General features: G+C 39.7%; 1 protein-coding gene across 1 annotated transcript; it reads left to right on the top strand.

Annotated features, from left to right (window-relative positions):
• Nucleotides 1-1,221: 1,221 nt before the first annotated feature.
• On the top strand, nt 1,222-22,206 carry TXLNG (taxilin gamma; the record flags this gene model as incomplete). Its single annotated transcript, XM_083885189.1, has 10 exons — nt 1,222-1,329; nt 9,957-10,263; nt 10,944-11,035; nt 14,256-14,426; nt 15,176-15,370; nt 16,840-16,959; nt 17,952-18,026; nt 20,186-20,278; nt 20,788-20,883; nt 21,886-22,206. 10 exons carry the CDS (start codon nt 1,222-1,224, stop codon nt 22,204-22,206), a joined length of 1,578 nt encoding a protein of 525 aa, XP_083741315.1.
• Between the last annotated feature and the right edge of the window lie 248 nt (nt 22,207-22,454).

Below are 22,454 nucleotides of genomic sequence, written 5' to 3'. Positions count from 1 at the left end.
TAACCCAACAACATTCTGCTGAGGAAGAGGAGTGGGCCTTTCTACTTTTTCCAAGAATTTTTACTAGTATTATGCATGTTTGTAAAAGAACAGGGGGACAAAACTTCCGTCTAAAGATCCCAGTGATACCAAAAAATGTTAAATTATTTTTAATCTTGAAATTAACAGTTGAATACTTCTTGTAAGTATAGATTTAAGATGTAGAGACAAGGTATTTTAAGCAATTACTGCCCCACTGAAGCTACTTTATTCATCACTGGTACTTGACCTATTCTCTGAAGTGCTAAGTTCTTAGGGAGATTTAGAGTTACTTTTTTATTCAGTAACCCCGAAGTTCCTGTCATAGATGGAGTGGGCAAGTTTATTTCCCCGGGAAGCAGGAACGTATGTATATATATGTATTTCTAGGATGTTTGCTCCACCAGTTTTAATTTATCTCCCTGCAGTCCCCGACACCGGAGGCCCTGTGTGCCTGTGGTGATTCAGGGAGCGCAGGTGCGCCTCGGCAGCTCCATTCTCCGCTGGGAGTGTTGAATCCCTGTTTCCACAGGCGCGATCCTTCAGGCCGGGGCCGGGCGGGCGAGGCTCACAGGGCACCCCCAGGGGACGCGCTGCGGGCAGCCCCGGCCTCGGCTGCACCCGCAAAGCAATTCCGGACACAACTTCTTGCGCAACTGGCTCTCCCCGCACGCACGACCCAGTTTTCCTGCAGAAGCAGCAGCCGAGTATCACTGAGTATCTCCGGTGAGCCGCCCAGACTGGAGATATTCCAGAACCGCGTGGACGCCACCCTGTGCCCTGGATGGGCCTGCTCGAGCAGGTTGGACCAGGTGCCCCACGGTGCTCCCCTCTAACCTGACGCACTCTTTGATTTTGCTGACCCTGGCCGCCCCGCCCCCGCACAGACACGCCGCTGAGCTGGCCCCGTCTTCAAAGCCATGACCAAGACAGGAACAGAGACGAGGGAGGCGGGGTGCGGTGCGGCGCGGGCAGGGAGGGGACCGGCCGTCACTGACACTCCCTGCCCCGGGCCATGCCGCGTCCCCCTCCTCGACGGCAGGACTACAATTCCCGGCACACCCCGCGGCTGGGAGGGCGCGGACAACCCGCGTGACTCGCAGAGCTGCGCGGCGATTGGCTATGGCCGGGAGGGAGGCGGGCCCCCGGGGAGCACTTCCGGTGCCCCGCGCTCGGCACTTGTTTGGATGCTGCCGTCACATCATGGCGACGCGCGGGGGCGGCGGCGCGGCGGGACCGACCCAGCGGAGCCCGAGCCTCAGCGGCGGCGGTGGGGACGAGGCGGCGGTGGCCCTGAGCAGCAGCTCCGAGGTGAGGCAGCGGCCCGGTCGGGCCCGGCGGGAGGGAGCTCCACCTTCCCCGCCCCGCCGGCTCGCGGCGCCGCGTTCCCCGCCCGCCCCGTCCCCACGCGGCCGCCCGGCCCGGGCGCACGGGGCAGGGGCGGACAGTGCCCGCGCCGCCTCCGCCGCTCCCGGGAGCCGAATCTCGGGCCGTTCCCGAGGCCGGACCCGCCAGGCACTCGCGGGCGTGTGTCGGGGGGGTCCCGGCGAGGCCCCCGGGGAGCCGCGCTCGCCCCGCGGGGTCGGGAGCGGCCCCTCGGCGCTCCCCGAGGGTCCGGGGCGGTCCCTGCCCAGCGCGGGCCCCGGGGGCGGCAGCACGTGGCGGGCCCGGGGGGCGGGAGCCGCGGGGCTCCGGGATTTGCCGCCTCCCCGGGTCCCGCCGGCCGCCCCCGGAGCCTCGGGCACGGCCGGGAGCGCGGCGGGAGCGGAGGGCGCCTCTGCCCGCGGGGGAGCCGGGAGCGGCTCTCTTTAACTCCGAAATAGTAAAAAAAAAAAAAAAAAAAAAACAAAACAAAACAAAACAAAAAAAAAAAAAAAAAAAAAAAAAAAAAAAAAAAAAAAAAAAAAACACAAAAAGGCCGTTTTTTTTCTCTTTCCATTTTCTACCGAAACCACACTGAAAACAGGGCTGTTCCCGGGGATTTTACAATAATTTCTGTTTGCAGACACGTGTAGGAAAAGCTTAAAATACCTGTGCTCGGTCACCCAATGGCAAAGACTTAAAATATGCTGTAATTCAGCTGGTGTACGTAACATCGCCAGCTCGGTGTTCTGTGTGACAGAACTGCCTTGCTAATCTCATGTGCTTCTGAAGTACCTCATCCTGTGCCCTTACATAAATTCAAGTGGCTTTCTAGTGGTAACTTCTTTCCGTGGCACAAAGGATAACATCTCAGATATAATAACTTGGTGGTGGTTTAATTTGGCTGTTTAAAAGGTCTAGGAAGTTCTGGAGCTAGTTTTCTTCACTGAAAAACGTCCTCTGCAGTGTGGGGTGTTTTTAGTTTTTTATGAAGAAATAACTTGTAAGTAACTTCAGTGTCTATTATGAAAGCAGATGATCATGATGGAAAAAAAAACAAAACACCAAACCCTGCATTCCATATTATTTCAAATACAGTCAAAAGGAATTTAATTATTTTAAAAAGGTGAAATATGGCAGGCAATGTTAAGCAAATTCTACTTTGAACTTTTTTTGTGACTTAAAAATTGTTCAGCGTGCTCTTGTAGATTTCCCTCCCCCTGCCTTGATATTATTTTTAGGTTCCTTGTGACCTGTTTGCGTTGGGAATTCAGAACTTGTCTACCCTGCTTTTTCCAGAATGATACTGTGGGTGACTACAAAACTATTAAGTTTATAGTAAAGAGGAAGTGCAACCCCATTGGTGGAAGTGATTCATGCTTTATTAAAGGTTTTCTTAATTAGCACCTGTCTCAGATGCTTATATTAAAAAAGGTCTCGTTAGCTGTGCAGCACTTTGTCCTGTGGGGAATGCCCTGAAAACTTCCGCGTAAGCTTTGGGTTCCTGCAGGGAATTTTTTGCTAGAATTACAGGAGGTGTTTGTCATGAATTTTTTAGGTTGTTTAAAGAATCACTGGCAAAAGCAGATTTTATATAAAAGCAAAAGCATGACAGAGTTGCTTGGCGAGGTTCACTCTGCTACTTACTGTGTGGTTAAAGCATGCCGAGAAAAAAATGTAATAAAATCAGTCGGTCTAAAACTAAAATCAACCCCAATGAACAGTGTGGAGGCTGGGATGGGAAAAGGGTAAGGATAGGAAAGGGTAAAGATGGGAAGAAATAGGGGGAACCCTCCTGTTGAGTCACCCGGTTCAGAGTGAATCCCCCCAGCCAAACTTAGCCCCAAGGCTTGACTGATAGTTTAGGCACAAAAGCACTTGAACTTAACAGCACTTAATCGATGCCCCCAGTTAACCAGTTTAACAAAAGATTCCTAGAATTTAGTATCAGTACAACAGTAAGTCACTTACAGGCCTCCTCACTCACAAACATAAAGCATTTAAGAATCTCAGAGAGCAGCATTCACAGTAAATGCACAGACACAGACTTGGCGAGTATGTACCAGGTATACATCTGTGGAAAATTCCCCTCAGATCCAGGGAAGTACTCATAGTGGGTGCCTTTCCATCTTCTCAAGGGACAAGGAGTTGAGCCTTGAGGAGTGGTATCAGCCCAGGCTCCATCACCAGCATTTGGCAGTGGTCCTCCAGGAATTGCAAACTTGGGAGTTAGCTGGGTCTGGGAGCTGCCCCACAGAGGGAGGTGCTGGCCACAGCCTGCTGCAGTCAGGGAAGCTCAAGGGATCTCGCTTTAGAACGCTGTTTATAGGGTCGCAGGAGAGAGGGCTTTACTCATAATAATTTTTCATCCTGTCTCCAGTTTGGGTTGGTAACTTCCCTTGAAAGCCTCATAACAAAAATATTGTTCCATTTGGCATGTTATTCGTGTTAAAAAAGAAAGTTTTCAATGCTGTTTGTTAAGAGCCCTGAGCTTGTTAGACATCTCTATTTCCTGGGAGCAGGCAGTGTTTCTAATAAGCACCAGATGAGCTTATTCCTGGGTGCTGTTTGTCAAGGCCAGTGCCTAAGGAGTAGGCCTTGAGATTGTGCTGTGGCCTGGGTGGGGGTGTGAGAGATGCACCATCACTGTTTTAATGTCTTAACCTAAATGAGGAAAGAGATCAGTTTTTGTGGGTTTTTTCTATTTGTGTTTGAGGTAAGTTTAAGAGCTTTTCTTAAAAGCAGGCGTGTTGTGTTTGTCATGAGGCCACTGAAAGAGCAGAAAAACCCATTGTGGTTAAGGGTAACAGGAAAAAGTAAGGACTATAAACAGGGTCATGTGAGGATGTTTCTGAACCAATATTGAAGACCAGGTCTTGAATTTTAAGGCCAGGAAACTCAATGGTGGAGTTCTGGTAACAAAGAGTCTTGACTTTTATGAAGGTAAAATACAAATTTAGGAAGTAGTTGTTTCTTAATAGTCATCCTGCTGTGTTGGAACTTCTAACTTTGCAGTGAGTGCTTTGAAACTAGTGATGAGCAATACTGCAGGTTCCTCAGTCTGGTGTCTTGAAAGGAGATAAATGAGTGCATAGAACATAGTTTTTAAAGTAATGACAGAATGTGACAAAATGTTTGTTTGAAATGACTTTCAGAACTCACAGCTAAGATCCTCGTTCAGTGGGGAAACCACCTCAGAGGCCATTAGGTTTGAGAAAGGTATAATTAGACTGTGTGATCATTCAGGTCAGTGAGCACAGTATAGAGAAGTATTGCATGGAGAAATAACCTTAATAAGCTGGTCTTGTGCTCAGAAGCATCTGAATAATTGTCTAGAGCAGTGGATGAAGATGCACCTGCTATAAAATTCAAACCAAATTTTTGTGACATCCTAAAATTGTGGTTTTCATGCAGAAGTTGTAAATAAAATTATTACCAAAAATGATGACTTTATTTAACATAACTGTTTGTCGAAAAAATAGATTTGAATAGAAAAGTGTATTATATACGTTTTCAAAATAAACTGTTCTGTGTTAGCAGGAAAAAGTAAATCACTGGGATGCGGAAGCTTAATATTTGTTATGAACCATATGCATTTGTGATAAATATGACTTACCTTTTTTGCCACAGTTGTTTGTTTGTTTGTTTGTTTTTTACTGCTGTGGGTCAGGATAAGGGGTATATGGCTTTTATGACCAGTTGCATGTGAAGTAAGTTTGAAAATGTAGTCAGCTGATATTCAAATTATCTCTTTTGGAGTCTGTTGATGAATTGATTATATACTTACTTACATAGTTAGGTTGTCTTTACAGTTGTGAAATCTGGTTTATGTACATATGTTTGTTCCAAAGCTTCCAGGATATTTCTTGAAAGTATTAGCAATTCCAAAGCCTAAGGGTGGAAGAGTCTTCACAGCACAGTCCAACTGCTACTATGGGGTATGTAGGAGTTGTTTTCATAGATTAATGCTAGTCCTTATGTTTTTTAGGACAATTAGCTAATATACAGGAGAAAATGGATTCTGGTGCAGCTACTAATTATGGTGGGTTTTTTTTATTAAAAGGCACAGAGAATTATTTTCAGAGAGTTTAGGGGAAGATTGTGTAAGCACAGGAGTATGGAATACAGGTAAACAGGGTACTAAAAAAAAAAAAAGGTGGGTTTGTGATACATTTTGATGTGGTGGTAGGACAGGTTCTGTAGGACAAGTGTCTGTTCTGTCCTTATGTGCAGTGCATGTTCCTGAAGCTGTACTGTTTGAAGGAGAGCTGGCTTAGGCTCTTGTGATCATAGCCATTTTCACATACGGTGTATCTGTCTTGTATGCCGTTCTTTAGGTACGAAATAAGGTAGAGTTTTCTTGATGTGCATCTTTTTTGATTGAGGTATAAGTTGAAGGAACAGAGCAGAAGACTGAATGAAAACTTCAGGGCGAGCAGAAGCAGTGTTGCCAGTAATTTTCCTACAGTCATCTTCAAGTGGTTTGTCCTGTAACTGCTAAGTAGCTTGAAGATGAGATGCTTATTCAGAAATGTCAGCATCTTGTAATAGCTGGTTTCACAGCTAGATAGGTCACACATATCTGAGAGTTTTGATAAATTTGTGATCTTATGAATTTGCACATTACCTGTGCAACATACTCTTTTTGCCTTTCTGTAAATCTTTCTAGGCATGTAATAGTCTGACTGGGTTGTCAGATCATGAGGCACCTGTGGTTGAAGGTGGCTGGAAGCTGAGAGAGCATGGTAGCAGCTAGAAAAGGTAGCGGCGATTTCAGTAGAAGGTCTTTGCTGGGGTAGTTTTGTTTTGGTTTTATTCAGTCAGTACTGAATCAGCACTATTACACAATGTGCTGTGGGAAGTGCTCTGTTCTGGCTGGAATGTTAAACTGAGAAGTTCACTAGTCTGATGAGCACATATTTGAAAAGATGAGAGGTAAGAGTTGGGGTTGTTCCCACCATTGCCTCAGTAAGGAGGGAGCAAGTTCAGTGATTAATATGGGTTAGTACAAAACATTCTCAACATGTTGTTAATTATTCCTATACTCTGGCCTGAAGCTTCATACAGACCAAATCTGAAACTACCTGTAGTTAAAGTGTTTTAAGAATAGCATTGAGTATAAGGAGGCTGTTAAGACTTCTGGCTAATGTTTTTAATATCTGAAGTTACAGCTAATGTAGAAAATTCTTTGTTAGTCATAATCAGGAAATCATCTAGATATTTGTGTTTGTGGCCCCTGTCAGGCAATAGCAGACTTCTGGTTTTAAAAATGAAAGCAGTTTCTAATTTAGGTTAAGTAAGTTAGAATTTTAATATGTCGTGCCACTACTGTCAGATTTGCTAGAACCTACAGGCTACAACTTGACAGATAAAGTTTAATGAAGAAGGGGGTTTTGTTTCAGGGGTGTTTTTTTTGTGTGTGTGTATACTGTCAGATTTTTCTAGTTGCTGATAGAACCACTTTTTTAACACAATATTCTAGTCTGTGGTCAACAATTTGTAATTTTATTTAAGATAAGAAAACTGGATATTTTTACAAGGCCTGTCTGCTGTTACACTGAGCTTTGGTTTTGCAGGGGCCATACTTGCTTGTCAGTTTGATTTGTTCCATGTTCACTGGAAAACCAAAAGAAGGTTGACAAGTTCTGTATATTTTCACCATCTTTATAATTTTCAAATGTGTTGAAGATGTACAGGACTTGTACACAGACTTTTTTCTTCAGTTCGTTCTTCTGATAGGTTATTTCTGCCTTTTCTGTTAGACTTTGGAGAATAAGTCTGAAATTCTAAAAGTCCTTGTGGCTTTTTTGACAAAGAATAGAGAATACTCAGAGTTTAGAAATTATTATTGTCAGTAAAAAATTGAATTGACACCTAATTTGACTTCAACAAAAAGCTCTGCTGAATTAATGAGGTGGTGTTCACTTCGTGAAACTTCCAGATGCTTTAGAATATGCATGTGAATTGCCAGCTCTGAATTGACATTTAGGTTACTATGATGGTTTGCTCAAAAAGAGAAGGGCATTTCATGACTTAACTGGTCACATGTATGTCCCTGCTAGTAGTTGCTCTTTTTTTTTTTTTTTTTTTTTTAATTGGAAACAACAGAATTTTCTCAGATAAAAAAACAGTGAAAATTTTTCAGTTGACTAGGTTTGAAGCAGTCACAAACTCACACAGATTGCTCATAAACATGGTCTTGTTGACGTTCCAGTCCTTCAGTAGCCAGTGTTAAGTGCGTACCTGTGGTGAGAATAAGGTATTGTGTGTTTAGTTCCTTGTGCTCTGACTGCGAGTAGATTGACTTTTATTTTTTAGAGGCTCTCGTGCTTTGGCTTCTTTCCAGTCATCCTGCTTCCACTTCTGTTGGCAGGATTGCCTATTGCTGTGCAGTGAACTGGGTTGAAGAACCGATCTGGCTGTAAACTGTGTTAGAACAAGTTGCATAAATGTTATTGCTAGCCTAGAGAAGCTTGGACACTGCTGCTGTTCAATATGTGACTGGAGCCAGTCAGCCCTTCTCAGCTCCTGTTGGAGCCACTGGCAATTTTGTGCTCTGCTTTCAAAAAACACCTCCTAACTCTATGGGTATCAAAAAATCTGGAAATGCTTAGTGCTTTTGGGCACCACACCCAAAACTTTGAGTTTAAAGCAGGCTTTCTCTATGTTTTGCAAGACTACTTGGGTACAAGTATCTGAATCAGAAGCTCATGTTCTATGCAAATAAAAAACCTGCAAGTTTCAGCTGTTCTGTTGGTACTGCAGGTACTCTTGGTATTATGTTGTGTTAGAATAATCTGACCTTTCTTGTCTTGTCAGCTTAATGTGACATAGTGTCTTCAGCTTCTGTATGAATCCTGGGTTTTAAACAACATCTGTGCCAGGTTTCAGCCATTGGTACATACAGAGAGGTGAAATGAGCTGCGTTGTTTTCACATTTCTTGTTCTTTTGTGTTTATTTGGCTCACCCTGGAGGGGTGAGCCTTTCCTGGAAGACCCACAGTTTAAGACAAGCCAAGGGGAAAAGAATGCACATTTTACAGATGACTTTTTAGAGGTGTAAAACCTTGTAATTGGTTATTTGTTCCAGCAGTTCAATTACTGCATGACCTTTGTAGGCATTTATCAGTATGTTGTCTGACATGGTTGGAGAATAAATCTGCAGTGCATTTATATTTGTCCATAAAGCATGTGCATCATTTTCACACTTGTAAAGAGCTGTGCAATGTGAATCTTCCTTGGCAAATCAGAAGTTGCTTTTTAATGTCTATAGAGATTATTTGCAGTTAAAAAGCTTATTGTCCTTTGAGAAAGACACTGTACAAATTCCATCTCCTCAAGAATGAATCTGCCTTGAGATAAGGTCTAAAGAAAGGGACTTGCTTTAAGAATAGAGAACAACAAAGCTGTTATGCGTGAATATTACAAAAAAACATGTATTTGTTTAATGATTTTTAAATAACCTTTTCAAGCATGCTGAACAAATTTGGAGTTGAAATACATTTCACAGTATATTATTAGTTTTGGCTGCATTCCTTTGATGTTGGCTAATTCCTTTTGAGGAGGAAAACAGTCCTGTGCAGAATATAGAACCCAGTGCAAACCCCTGGCTTTAAGAATTAGCACATTTTTTAATAAGAAAATGTAAGGTAATCTGAAATTAATTTGTGCTTGAACAGCATAACTGTGTATGAATAAGCTCTGTTTTTATAATTCCTTATGATTTTAAGGAAATTTACCTTCAGTTCACTGAAAATAAATCAACAAGAATTTTACTTTGGCAGTGAGTTCAGCTCTGCTTATCATGCTTCTGACTATTCATGCATGTTGTATAGTGGGATTGCAAATGGACAGCAGAAAAACACCCAATCACCTTCAAATATTGTCCTGAGTCCCAGCCTCTGCAGGGTAACCAAACAAACAAAACACAAAAGCACACCCAACCAAACATCCTTGCAATTCTCATCAGCCTGAAATGTGTCTAGAAATCAAGAATGTTGCTCAAGAGATTGAGAGAGAAGTCTGCAGATGGCTAATAAACTAATGAGTGTTATGTAGAGAACATCAGGTATTCTGCTCTAAAATATCACCGTGTCACAGCAGTGTTATGAAATAACTCATGATGTTTAACTTGCTGGTGAAGTAATTAAACGTTTAGCATTTTAGGAAATCTTTAGAGAAAGTTCTGTTAAATTGTGCAGAAAGAATGTATTCTTAAAAATCATAAGCAGTAGGAGTCCAAGCCTGAAGCCAGGTAATATTCACTTTTTTGGATAATTTCATTGATTTGAGTTTTACCCTTTCAAAAGTGCTCCTGGTCCTGTTTATCATTCTTATTATAACAACCAGTCTTCTCCAGTTAAGAGCTCACAGTTGTATTTGGCTGTTGAATTATTTCAAGCTCTTGCTCTGTGTCATCAAAGCAATGTATTTATGTATATTTCATTAGACTTCTTATCAGGGTTTCTTTTTTTGCATTTTACCCTTATTTGTCCATGCAAAAGAAGAGTGGAAGTTGTAATTTTAAACACATTTACTTGACTGTTTACATCCACTTCCTGCTTTCCATTCTGCAGGTGGTTGGTGGTGCCATGGAAGAAGCAGCTAGATCTCGGGAGATGGGAATGAATAACCAGGATCAGCTGGTGAAGAGCAAGTGCACTGAGTTGTCCGATACAGCGTTGCAGTCCAACTGTTACAGCCTGGAAAGCACAGGCGCGCTGCAAGAGGCCGAGTATATCACCAAGAACAGAAAGCACCCGGGCCCCACGTGCTGTTCCCAAGAGTCCCGGGAGGAGACTCCTGGGAGGGAAGAAGCCCGTACTGATCCACCTGATGGCCAGCAAGATCCAGAGAGTGAAAAACACAAAGAGAAAACTTTGGGTGTGTCCTCTTTGGCGTTTTGATTTTTAAATGGCTTTAATATTTTTGTAAAATAGCTGTGAGTTTGCTCTTTGTCTCAAATCTACTCCGTGCCAAAAAACTTGTCACCCATAACAGGATATTTTGAGAAACTGTGTGCACTTCTACTTGGGAAAGATAGTTCTTAATGCATATGTAAGACTCTTTCAGCTGGCAATGCTATTTTTACATGAACTTTAATAATAATAACGTGGTAATTGCTAATCAACTTTTTTAACTTTCTGGTTTAAATCTGGGATGACGGTGTTCAATGCTGCCAAAGCACATCTGATAATTAAATTCAAAATGCTTATTAAGAACATATCTGCCAATATTTAACCTTCTAAATATCATTTTTTCAGATTTTTCTTTTTATCTGTGCAATTATAAAACAAAAATATTTTTGTGTTTTTTATATTAAAGTAATTTTTGCTATCCTAGTTGTCAAGTGGCACATAGGGCTAGACAAATTTCTTCTTGGTTATGACATCTTGTGATGACTTCCCATTTATCATCTATTAGGATTATGCAGCTGTCAAACCAGGGAACAACATAAATCAGTCTAATTTCTCATGGATCTATATTTTACGTCTAAAGACAGGCTGCTTTTCTGGTATATGGTTTTTCTTCCTCAATATCATTGTCTATCATCTATTTCATAGGAAAAGAAGTGTTATTATTAATGCAAGCTTTGAACACACTTTCTACTCCAGAAGAAAAGCTGGCAGCTTTGTGCAAGAAGTATGCTGATCTGGTAAGTACTTTGTAAAGATAGCAGAAGTTATTCATGTGTTAATATTGACTATGGAATGCAAGAGCAATTAATGAAGGACAGTTCATGATTTTTACTGTTTTACAGTGTTGGTAAAAAAGACATTCAGGCTGACTGAGTATTGCTTCAGCCAAACTTTCTTGTAGTCATTTCACTTCTACATGACTGCCCATATCCAAAGAAAAAACAGGTTTTGATAACTTGGTGTTGAAGCATAATACTAGGATTAACAGAAAAGTTAAGAGTTCTTTTGGGAGTAATAATTTTCCTAGTTCTTGATAATGTGTTTATGCTAGTGTTTTATCATTGCAGGATAAAGAGAGCATACTATCATACAGTGAATTGGGGGGGTGAATGTTCAGTTATATTTAACTCTTTAGTAATTTTTGGGAAATGTGGGATGTTGGAAAGATCTAGGTTTAATTTTGCTTTGTGCCCTCTGATCATGTAAAGGAACAGAAAGAAAGGGTTGCATTTCTTCAGTAACAAACCAAAAAGAAGCAGTTCGTAAAGTGCACTCCCACCTCAAGTGGGCCCACCTCAAGTGGGTTAAATGGTAATTTATTCTCTAAAATAATTGATCACAAAATTGAAGGGTTAGAGGAGAGGGTTCATAAGTTTACTTTTCAGAATGTACTTGGAGCTAACAACGCTTGACTCGTTTCTCTTCAGACGGGGATAGACAGGAATAGACAGGAATAGAAAGACTGGCAATCTTGTGTGTATATGTTTTTCCACCGTATTTATAGTTATAAAATGAATGCAAACTAAAGAAATTACAAAAGCATAAGTTTTCTCTCCATAGCTGTCAAGTGTATCATATGCAAATATTTCTGAAAATGACATAATGGCTGCACAACATGACAACTCTTCTGAAATAATTTTTTTTCCTTTGAGAATCATACTGTCTCCAAAACTTTGAGGATGATCTAGCAGGTGGTCTTTATTCACCGAGGCAGTATTATTACTTAAGAACAGACTGAGATTAGTTCTGTTATGGAAATCCTGAGTCCTCCATGGAGGTCTGTTGCATTTTTGCTTTTTCTTGTTCTCATGTGCTCTTGGTTCATGCGAGTGCATTTCCTTTAAAACCAGCAGCATCTCTAAGAAGTCACTTTCATTTAAATGAGAAACAATAATAGTTCTGAATTGTTACTCAAGGATGGAGAACCCACCTAAAAATGAGCTTCAATATTGTGAGAGAAAAATGCAGTCAGTTAGTTGTTCCTCACAAGCAATTGCTTGTGCCTTTTCTGTTTAAGCAGACAGCTCCTATGTCACCTCACAGTGGTGATGAGAGCTTGCATCAGGAGCTAGGCCAGTATGAGTCCCTCAGTTCTGCAGAAAGAAAAGAGTCTGCCCTATTTCACTTTGAGTTTTATTATTGATGGAAAGATCTCAAAACAATTAGGGAGCAGCTAGACCAGATAAATTGTGATCTCCTTCAAGAAGCTTGGTAGTCAGAAGAGATGTGTCCTCCTTCAGGTTTTTGCCCTCCTGGGAGGAGATCAATAGATTGTAGGCAGTCGCCATCCTACAAAACCACTTGCCTTTCCCATGATGCTCAGAATGGCTGAGGAGCTGGGTGGGAGCTTGTCTGGGTGTAAAAATAGCTCTGTTGCAGTTAAATGAGTTTGAGGATGTCCCTGTTCCAGTTAGAATGTTTAGGTTGGATCTGATTGTGTTCCTTTCAAGATGCATTCTTTCCTTCAAGATAGTGGTGGAAAACCACTGGCATAGGTGTCAGTTTTAATGCCAGCAGAGGTTTGAACTGTTTATGACAGTGCACCTACAATGCTTTTTTTCTTTTTTTAAAGATTCATCATCTTTAAAGCTCACTGTCAGGTTTTTCAGTGGTGTCTCATGAAAAGGACTGTACAATGAAGGTAGGAATGCCTCTCTCCTGGCAAAAGATCTTCCACAATTTTTTTTTCCGTAATTTGGAATCTATCAGGAGATCAGCCTGTGATGCAGGAAGGTTTACATCCTTGATGATACATCTCACACTGGCACACTTTTACAGGCCTGAAGTTTCAGAGGTGTGCAGACAGCACAACCACTTGAAGTGGTGGTTTCTGGCCATGCAAGAAAAAGGCTTTTTCTATCGAATGTGAAAATACTCCCTTAATATTTGGTTTCCCTAAACTACATTAAATACACATTTAATTTACTGTTGTCATGGAGGTCCTTAACTTTATTTTTTCTTTTGTTCTTCAGCATTATTTTGAGCTCTTTCAGAAAACCAGCATTGTATTATTCTTCTGTCATGGTGATGTTCCTCATTGCCAGCCGTCTTTTCCTGTGGTGTCCCAAGGCTGAGGCACTATCTAATAAGGAGCAGTGTAACACTTAACATTGTTGCCTTCTTTTCAAAGAGACAGCCTCTAAATAATATGGTTTCTCAGGGAGCCCAAAAATGATGTGTAGTGGAACATACTCTGTGAGATATTAGTGCAAGAAAATTTTCTTCATTGGATATTCATAGAATAGATTTTTAAATATGTATACAGAGTTTAACTGTGTCATCTACCATGTAAACAGCCTAAAAGGAATGGAGCAAAACATTTGCTTCAGATGATTGAGATTGCAGATCTCTTAAAGTCTGGACTATGTAGTTGTAATAATAACTCTCTTGATTTGTCAGGGCTGCTAGTTTTGTCTGTTCTTTTCTGGAATACTGCAGCATTTTTACAAACTTGTATCAATTACTGCTTCCCTTGGTAGGAGCTCCTGCTGGCAAGGAGCTCTATACTGTTCTGTGGTTTTTCTTTTTGATAGGAAAAACAAGACCTGTTGGATAAACAGTTGCCTGTACTTTCAAGATAAGAGTGGGAAAAGTTGTGACTTGTTGAAAAGTCAGTTTCAGTTGGCTTTTAATTGAATCTGCCACATCTTCCTTTCAGAGGGCTACTCTTAGCTCTGTAGATGAGAGCAGACTGAGATGATAGCTCATAGTCAAAAACTGGTACATGCTGCCTTTTCCTCGAAGGCAAACATTAAGTTGGAATTTGTATATTTTCATTTTCTGTCTTTATACATTTAGAGTTGTCTGGATGGATGATGGCAGTTTCTCTTTAAGATCAGCTCAATATTTTAATGAAATTTTACTTCCTTCTTTTCATCCAAAATGTTCAAAAGTTTCTTCAGTGCATAAAGATGGTTTCACCTATGTTTATTTAACAAATTTACTCTCCAACTATAGTTGGAGGAGAGCCGGAATGTTCAAAAGCAAATGAAGATCCTGCAGAAGAAGCAAGCACAAGTTGTGAAGGAGAAAGTCCACTTGCAGAGTGAGCATAGCAAGGCCATTTTGGCACGTAGCAAACTGGAATCTCTCTGTCGGGAGCTTCAGCGTCATAACAAAACTTTGAAGGTTAGTTTATTTACACAAATTATAGTGCTGCTTGGGATGGAAATCTTACAGATCACTCTTAAAATCAGGACTGCTGCTTTTTTCCTTGCCACTTTGCCCATGTATGTGTAAATGAGTGGCATGTAGTGTAAGTGTAGCTGATTTTAAGGTAAAGAATACCAGGATAGTTAACTTGCTTGATTCCCCCTTTCCCCCCTCAAACCAATTCATATTACTTGCAGTATTTGATCTTGTCATATTTGTTTCTGGGAGCAGTGCTGATAACTGCTGGAAAAAATAGCACAAGTGAATTAATAGCAGCATGAAGTGACAGGGTAACCAAAAAGCTTCATTCTGTCAGAATATAATGGATGGGAGAGAAATAGAAGAGAGCCAAGATCAGAATTTGTGATTGCTGTAGAAAATTGCATTATAGTATCAATGGTGGTTTTTACATCTGGATGATGCTGACACTCCCAAACGTGGTTATGTAGTGTCTTAGTACCAGTCTTTGAGTAATGCTTGTACTGGTAAAGACAAAAATTTCTAAAAGTTTTGCAATTTCTACATTCTTTTTTCCACGCAATTCACATGGATTGTCAGCGTGGTATAATTCTGATTGTGGCTTATGTTAGTTCTAGCATTCTAGAAATTGAAACTGTACTAAAATTAACTAGTGTCATTGTTTCTGACTCAGAAAGTGCATTGTTTGACCTGAATACTTTTAATATTTTATCTTTAAATATTTTATGAATATTTATTCTTAAAAGGAAGAAAACATGCAACAAGCACGTGAAGAGGAAGAAAGACGGAAAGAAGCAACTGCACACTTCCAGATCACACTGAATGAAATTCAGGCTCAACTGGAACAGCATGATATACATAATGCCAAGCTCCGTCAGGAAAATATTGAACTGGGAGAAAAACTGAAGAAACTCATTGAACAGTATGCACTGCGAGAAGAGGTGCTTACAATACACTTGTAATGGGATTATATTAGTTCCTTGACTGTAAGGATCAGATAATTTTTGAAAAGGGAGGAAAACCCCTTATGTTTTACAGCCATTTTATATATATATATATATATATATATATATATATTTATATTTATATTTATATATATTTATATTTATATATTTTTTTTAATTATTCTTTTTGCTTCACTACTGAGAGAAATTTAGTAGCTGTTTGGCTCACTATCTGCCCTTCCTGACTGGTTTTGAATATCTAAGTTCAAGATGCATTGGAGAAAGGCTTTCACAATGAAAGTAATCAAACAGAAATAAGTTGTCCAGAGATTGTCAAACCTCTGCCTTCAGATGTATTCAGAGCACAGCTGGGCAAGGTGTGAGTACTCTGATCACACTTTGAAGTTGGCCCTAGTTTGAGTGGATTTCATGGCCTCCAAAGGTTACTTCCAACATAAACATGTATTAATAGTTGAAGTTCTTCAGAATTACAATTCCACATTGTAATGGGAGGGGTATAAGAGTCATTCTGTCTTACTTCCATTTTATTGGGGTTGGGGTCTTTTGAGGAAACTCCTTTGTGTACATAGCTGCTCGTGTTGGCACAGAAGCGAAGTAAGCCATCGTGATTTAAGAACATATTCAACCCAATGTCACGGAAATGTCTCTACTTTAGGGCTACTGAGCTGTCTTTAATTGGCACCAGGATGTGAGCTAGCTGTTCTAAGCTACAGTGATGGAAAACAGCCAATCCTTCTTGTCTAACAAAGAACTGAGCTGCATGGAGTTCTACAGCTAAGATTAGTTGGCTGGTTGTTAGTTGGCACAAGAGGTTTGGAGTATAATTTCTCAACTGTTTCTGGAAGGTTGTTTATTTGTTTTGTTTTTAATCTGGATCAGTTAGTTAGAAAGCTCTCTGTAAGGTAATTCCCTACCTTTTGCAGTCATGGAATATTTGTATCTCCCTTGAGACTATATGGAGAAAAGATAGGAAGTTACCTTGTGCTAATTTATGGATGGAAGTAAGACTGCAAAACGCAATGATTTGTGGGATTTCATGAGCTAAATAAACTGTTGTTGCAAACTTTGCTCATTTTGAGCTTTTTTTAAATTATGAAGACTAGAGCTTTTATGAGTAACACAATGAGGATTAGAGGTAGATAAACCAACTTTAGAAGCAAGGATGTAGACTGCTTATTACAGGAGCTCAGAAATGTGTGGTGTGAAGTGACTGATGGTATTGTACCAACTTAATGAAACAGGCAGCTGGCTTCCATGGAAGACAAAAAGAGTAATTACAGCATATGGATTTAAAGGGGGAAAAAAGGCATGTAAAACAGTCTTTTACCATTTTCTCTTTTGCATGAAACTTTTAAACAATGTGCATCTCCCCAAACACTACTCCTGCCTGCATTGACCAGCAGACTGCCTATATTTGACTACTATGATTTTCTTTTTTCCTGTAGCATATTGATCAAGTGTTCAAACATAAGGAACTGCAGCAGCAACTTGTGGATGCCAAACTTCAGCAAACTACCCAACTTATTAAAGAAGCAGAGGAAAAACATCAGCGAGAACGGGAGTTTGTAAGTGAATTCTGTCTATGTTAAAAGCAATAAAACCCACCAAACCAGATTTTGCCTGATTTAAAGCAAATACAGCGAATTGTGAAGACCATAGTTTGAAAGTTAGGGTAGATTTCAAGGAGACTGAGATTTAAGTTTTGTGTATGACACCTAAAATACTAATGTTCATGCTCACAGGCAAGTAATGTTACTTGTTTGCATTTTCTCAACAAATAAGCTGAATATCATTTAAATTTCTCTTAGACTGGAGAACATGCTGTGAAACACCAAAGTTACTTTCTATGGCCAAGAATTGTAAGCTCTGTTTTTATGCCATAAGAAATAACAAATACAGAATAAAGCACATGTTTTTCTGCACTATTTGCCCCCCAAATTACTTGTGATGTTTTCTTTGTATGTTGTTAATCAGCAATGTACTTGAACTCTTCTGAGAAGTTTTCTTCCAATGAAACTATAACTTCTAGACAAAAGACCTTGGTTTTCCTGTATAATCTTAAAATGATCATCCAGTGTTGGATTCTTCTTTTTTTTTTTTTTAACTTAATTTCTGAGTTGTAGGCAGGTGAAAGTATTTTCAAACATGAACCTACAAAATGATGTAAAGTAAAATTGGTTTGAACTAGTCTGCAAAGAAAATATGGTGACTGGAGAAATAAAAGTGGAAGATAAATTAGGCTAAAATCCAGTTATAAATAACATATAGTTTGCTGATTAACTATTCATAATTTAGCAGTTCAAACTTGCTAGAGAAATAGAAACATTGACTCACGTTTCCAGTTAGAGAAATGTCTCAATAAAACTCTGCATGCCATCACATGCTTTAAATTGTATATATGAAAATACAGTGTAGTAATAAAAAAAGTCTGTGTGAGAAAACATGGTTGAATAGCCCTTAGGTGATATTAATGTTTGTTCATTTTTAATCATAGATTGACTTAAGCCATTTCTTGGAGTACTTTTTTTTCATTATATGACTTTTTGCATTTTTTTAGCTGCTAAAAGAAGCTACAGAATCCAGACACAAATGTGAACAGATGAAGCAACAGGAAGCTCAGCTGAAGCAGCAGGTATCTTTTTTTAATTGCGGGATCTTCAGTAACAGTTCAAAAAAGAAAATATCAAGAGATTTGTGACTGTAGTAAGCATGAGGCAACATGTGAAAAAACTTAATATTCATCAGATGCTTGTGAAGAGTACTTTGTATTTTTTAAAATTAATTTCCAGTAGGTAACTCTTCCATAGTGAAGCATGAAACATAAATTGTAAAGAATTCATGTTTTGTGCTTGCTGTTTAATACATCTGGAGAGTACTGTTCCTGGAAGGTGCTCAACATTGAATTTCTGGAGTTAGTGCTCTTCTAAATTAATAGTGTTAATACTATGAAGACTAGAATATAGCAAAGCTTAAGAAGAAAAGCTTAGGAAAGCATGGCTTCTCTGAAAATATCATTCTCTTGTGACTGTAAGGAATTGTGTGGGGATTTTTACTCAGGCAGGTTTTAAAATCTGTTTCTTACTGTTTCCATCACCACCTGTTGTGGAGGATTAGGAGCAAGCAAGGTCTCTTTTATCTCTGTAGTTACTCAGATTTAGTAACCTGACTATCTCTCTCCACAGACCCTGCTGTCTTCAATTTATTTTCTTGTTGTAATGTAAATGTTACAGCAAAATCCCCTCTGAGAGAGAAGAGATGGCCTCCAGTTTTTGTGTTTTGGTTCTGGATCACCTTCAGTCACTGACTGCATGTGAGCTCAGCACGAGGCACAGGGAAATGGTAGTTTTTGCCTGTACCAGAGCAGTGGGAAGCAGTAGTTGTTCTCTTCACTGTGTGTCTGTTACTGCTTCATTTGAGATTTTGTATAAAAGTTCTGTCCTGGTTTCAGCTAGAGTAGAGTAAATCTCTCTATTCTTGTTTCAGATTCACTGTAAGAATAACATTGATATCACACACAGATGTTTTGGCTGTTGCTGAATTGTGATTACTTTAAGTCAAGGGCTGTTCTATGTCTCATGCTCTGCTAATGAGGAGGTACAAAAAAAAGCTAAAAAACTGGGAGCACAGCTGGGACAGGTGACCCTGGCCAAGAGGCCAAAGGGATGTTCTAGACCAGAGAACATCATGCCCAGTAGATAAACTGGAGGAGTAAACCTGGAAAGGGAGCTGTTGTAGGCTTGGGAATGGGATCTGGCATTGGGCAGTAGGTGGTGAGCAACTGTGTTGTGCATCACTTGTTTTTTCTTTTCTATTATTATCATCATCGCCTATTGTTACTGTTTTTTACTTTGTTTCAATTACTAAACTGTTCTTACCTCAACCTACAGTTTTGATTCTCCTTCCCATCACACTGGGGTGTGGGATGAGAGTGAGCAGCTGTGTGGTGCTTAGTTGCCAGCTGGGCTTAAACCATGACAGTGTCTTTGAAAGCTATTCCATGCCCTTTTTTCACACACACTGTAGCCAGTTCTTTTCTAGGCCTTCCAGGAGTTAGGTTTCAAGTGTCTGTTAGATGCAATCACACACATCTCTATTGGACTTGAACACAGGAATATCCAGATACTTCCAGACAGATTTTAAACATGCTTAGTCTATGATTTTTTTTCTTGGTGATTTACCTTGTGGTGCCGAGCAAGAAAATTTTCTGTCATTGAATGTTAATGCCCTTGACTTTTTAAAGTGTAATGCTTTTCACTGTTATGTGAATTTCTTTTCAGTATTCAATTTCCATGATTTTTGTTCACTGGGCAGATTACATTGGTTGTGAATGTGTGTTTTGATTTCTGAAATCATTCCTGTTTATTTTGTACCAGCCTTGGTTATTAGCTTTGGCTGGTTAAGGTGGAAAGGTAGGTAATTCCCAAGTTTTAATTTCACCAACCAGGTGCTGAATTTCCTGTATACATGTATGTCCACGGAATTTTTTTTTCAGTGGGGAAGTAAAAATGAGGTAGTGATGAACTGTGATGTCCAGCATTTTATTAATCATAATATTCTTTTTACTTTAGGATATATTGCTGTTTTATAAACACAGAACTCTACTTCACATATAATTTGAATAGCATGTTTTCAGACAAGGTCTCTGTGTTCCTCAAATGGAAATCGTAGTATAGTTTAAAAAAATAAGGAATTTCATGATTTACTATTTCTAGTTTCATGTTGCTATGTACCTACATATTTTTATCCTTGTATACACTGTTCAGAATAATTTCCCTACCTCTTTTCCAATAGCTTTCTCTTTACATGGATAAGTTTGAAGAATTCCAGACCACCATGGCAAAAAGTAATGAGCTCTTTACAACTTTCAGGCAAGAAATGGAGAAGGTATTTATAGGATTACCTAGTTTCATTAAAAGTAATACAGAAATGCATGCTGTTAGTGGGTTGCGTTTTAGATTTTATAAGCATTTGCCTTCTGAAAACATAAAGAGTATTTTGGCAGTTTAATGTGGATCATAAGATAGCGTATACGAATTATAGAAATGTAATTTTTCTATATTTTTACATACTTTGGTAATACCTACATTTTAATTTCAGTGTTTTACTAAATACTGGTTCTCATTCTCTTTGGTTGTGCTTATGTTTTAAAACTTCTTTTCATGGAGGTTTTTATTACTTGAAAGTTGATAGTCTGTTTCATTTTAGACTCTATATTGTTCTCTTTGAGTACAGAACCTGTATTTGTGGGGTTGATTCTGTGCAGAAGCACTTTTCCAAAATAACTTGTTCAAACTGGACATGGAAAGTAATGCTAAGAAGTCTAATTACTCATGTAAAACCACCTATGTTGCAACACAAGCCACAAAATTTAATCTTTCATTTATCTTTTGTAGATGACAAAGAAGATTAAGAAACTGGAAAAGGAAACCATTGTGTGGCGTACAAAATGGGAAAACAACAACAAGGCTCTTCTGCAAATGGCTGAAGAGGTAATCATCTTTTGAGCAGCAGTGTAATTCAGCTAGAGCCTTAGTCCTAGAGAGCTTCATAAAATTTTTCAGTTTTAGAGAACTGGAAGTAATGAACTGTAGCTTCTTCTTGGATTGTCTGCATTATGTTTCCTGTTATGTAAGTTACTGTCTTCCTCAGGCATGGAAAATGAAAGGCTGCTATGTAAATCTAAGCTGATGGCACAAAAAAAAATTGAGCCTCATCTTTGCTTACTGTTTAATTGGTTGGATAATGTGTATGAAACCATACAAGCTGAAGGAATTGACCATATTTCAATATGGTGAGCAAAGTTCAAGGAGTGCTGTGATAGAACTCTGTTTGAAGTGCACAAGACTGACCTGAAGGAAGTAACCCCTGTGTGAGAGATCGATTGCTTTTTTGCATTGCTGCTGCTTTTGAGGTCACAAAATGTCATTACTTACTTGTAGTGTGGCAGGAGCTGTACAGTGCAGCTGTGTCTGCACTGTCCAGGGCCTGGTTCAGATATGTCAGGTCTGGCCTTGGCAAACTCTGCTTGGTTGAGAAGGATTTGCTATAGTGTTCTTTATCATTCCCTCCCTTTTTACAAGGAGCTAGTGAGGAGAGCCGTGAGTATGATACACTCTGGCCTGGATTCTGCTGATGGATTGTTGATTTCTTAGTTCTATGCCCTTCTCCTCCCTACAGCTACCATTATTTGGGTTGTAGTTGACCGTGCTACGGGATTTCGTATTACGGTCCTGGCTGAGGCCCAGCCCTTACTTACAGTCAGTATTAAGTGGTTATGTAGTCCTCATTGCTTGTTTTGAAAGGCATCCATTGCCACTCCAGCTCGTGGCTAAGTGAAGTATTCTGAGGAAATTGGCTCTAGTTCAACTGGAATTTGGCCTATTGGATTAATTAAGACTTAATATTCAGGATTAAATAGTGGTGATTCTTTTCATTAATTTAAGGGAGTAAAATGGTTGTATCACAGAGTTTTTATTTCCTTTGTCCTTCAGAAAACAGTAAGAGATAAAGAATACAAAGGCTTTCAAATAAAACTGGAGCGTTTGGAGAAGCTTTGCAGGGCCCTTCAGACGGAAAGGAACGAGCTGAATGAGAAGGTGGAAGTGCTCAAGGAGCAGGTTTCTCTTAGAGAAGCAGATGTGGATCTGGCTGTGCAGGTGTTGCAGTCCTGCACACTCAATTCCCACGAGGAGCTGGGAACTCCCATTGACACGGAACCAGGAATCCAACCCGATGTGGAATCGCGTGCGGGAAATAGCTCAGAAAAGACTGTCTCAACAAGTCCTGTTCCTGGCACTGAATCTGTAGACTAAAATGAAGTGTAAACACTGTATTGAGAGATATATTTTGTGTATAACTTTCTCTGTTGGTGGTAACTATTTGGTTTTGTGGTGAAAATTTTCTTACTTTTTCTACCATATCTGTATTTTCTTAGAACTACTGGACTTATGTGGTACAGGAAGCTGCATAGCAGCTTTAAATAGCTTAAACTATAAATTTTCCACAACTGTGTTGCACATCTGCCTCATTTTTTAAAAGAAAATATTTTTCCATAAAAGGA

This window comes from Zosterops lateralis (genome assembly GCF_965231275.1).
Source record: "Zosterops lateralis genome assembly, chromosome: 2".
In the NCBI taxonomy this organism is placed as follows: Eukaryota; Metazoa; Chordata; class Aves; order Passeriformes; family Zosteropidae; genus Zosterops; species Zosterops lateralis.
The sequence above is the reverse complement of the archived record's forward strand: the minus strand, read 5'-3'. Positions and strand labels throughout refer to the sequence as shown.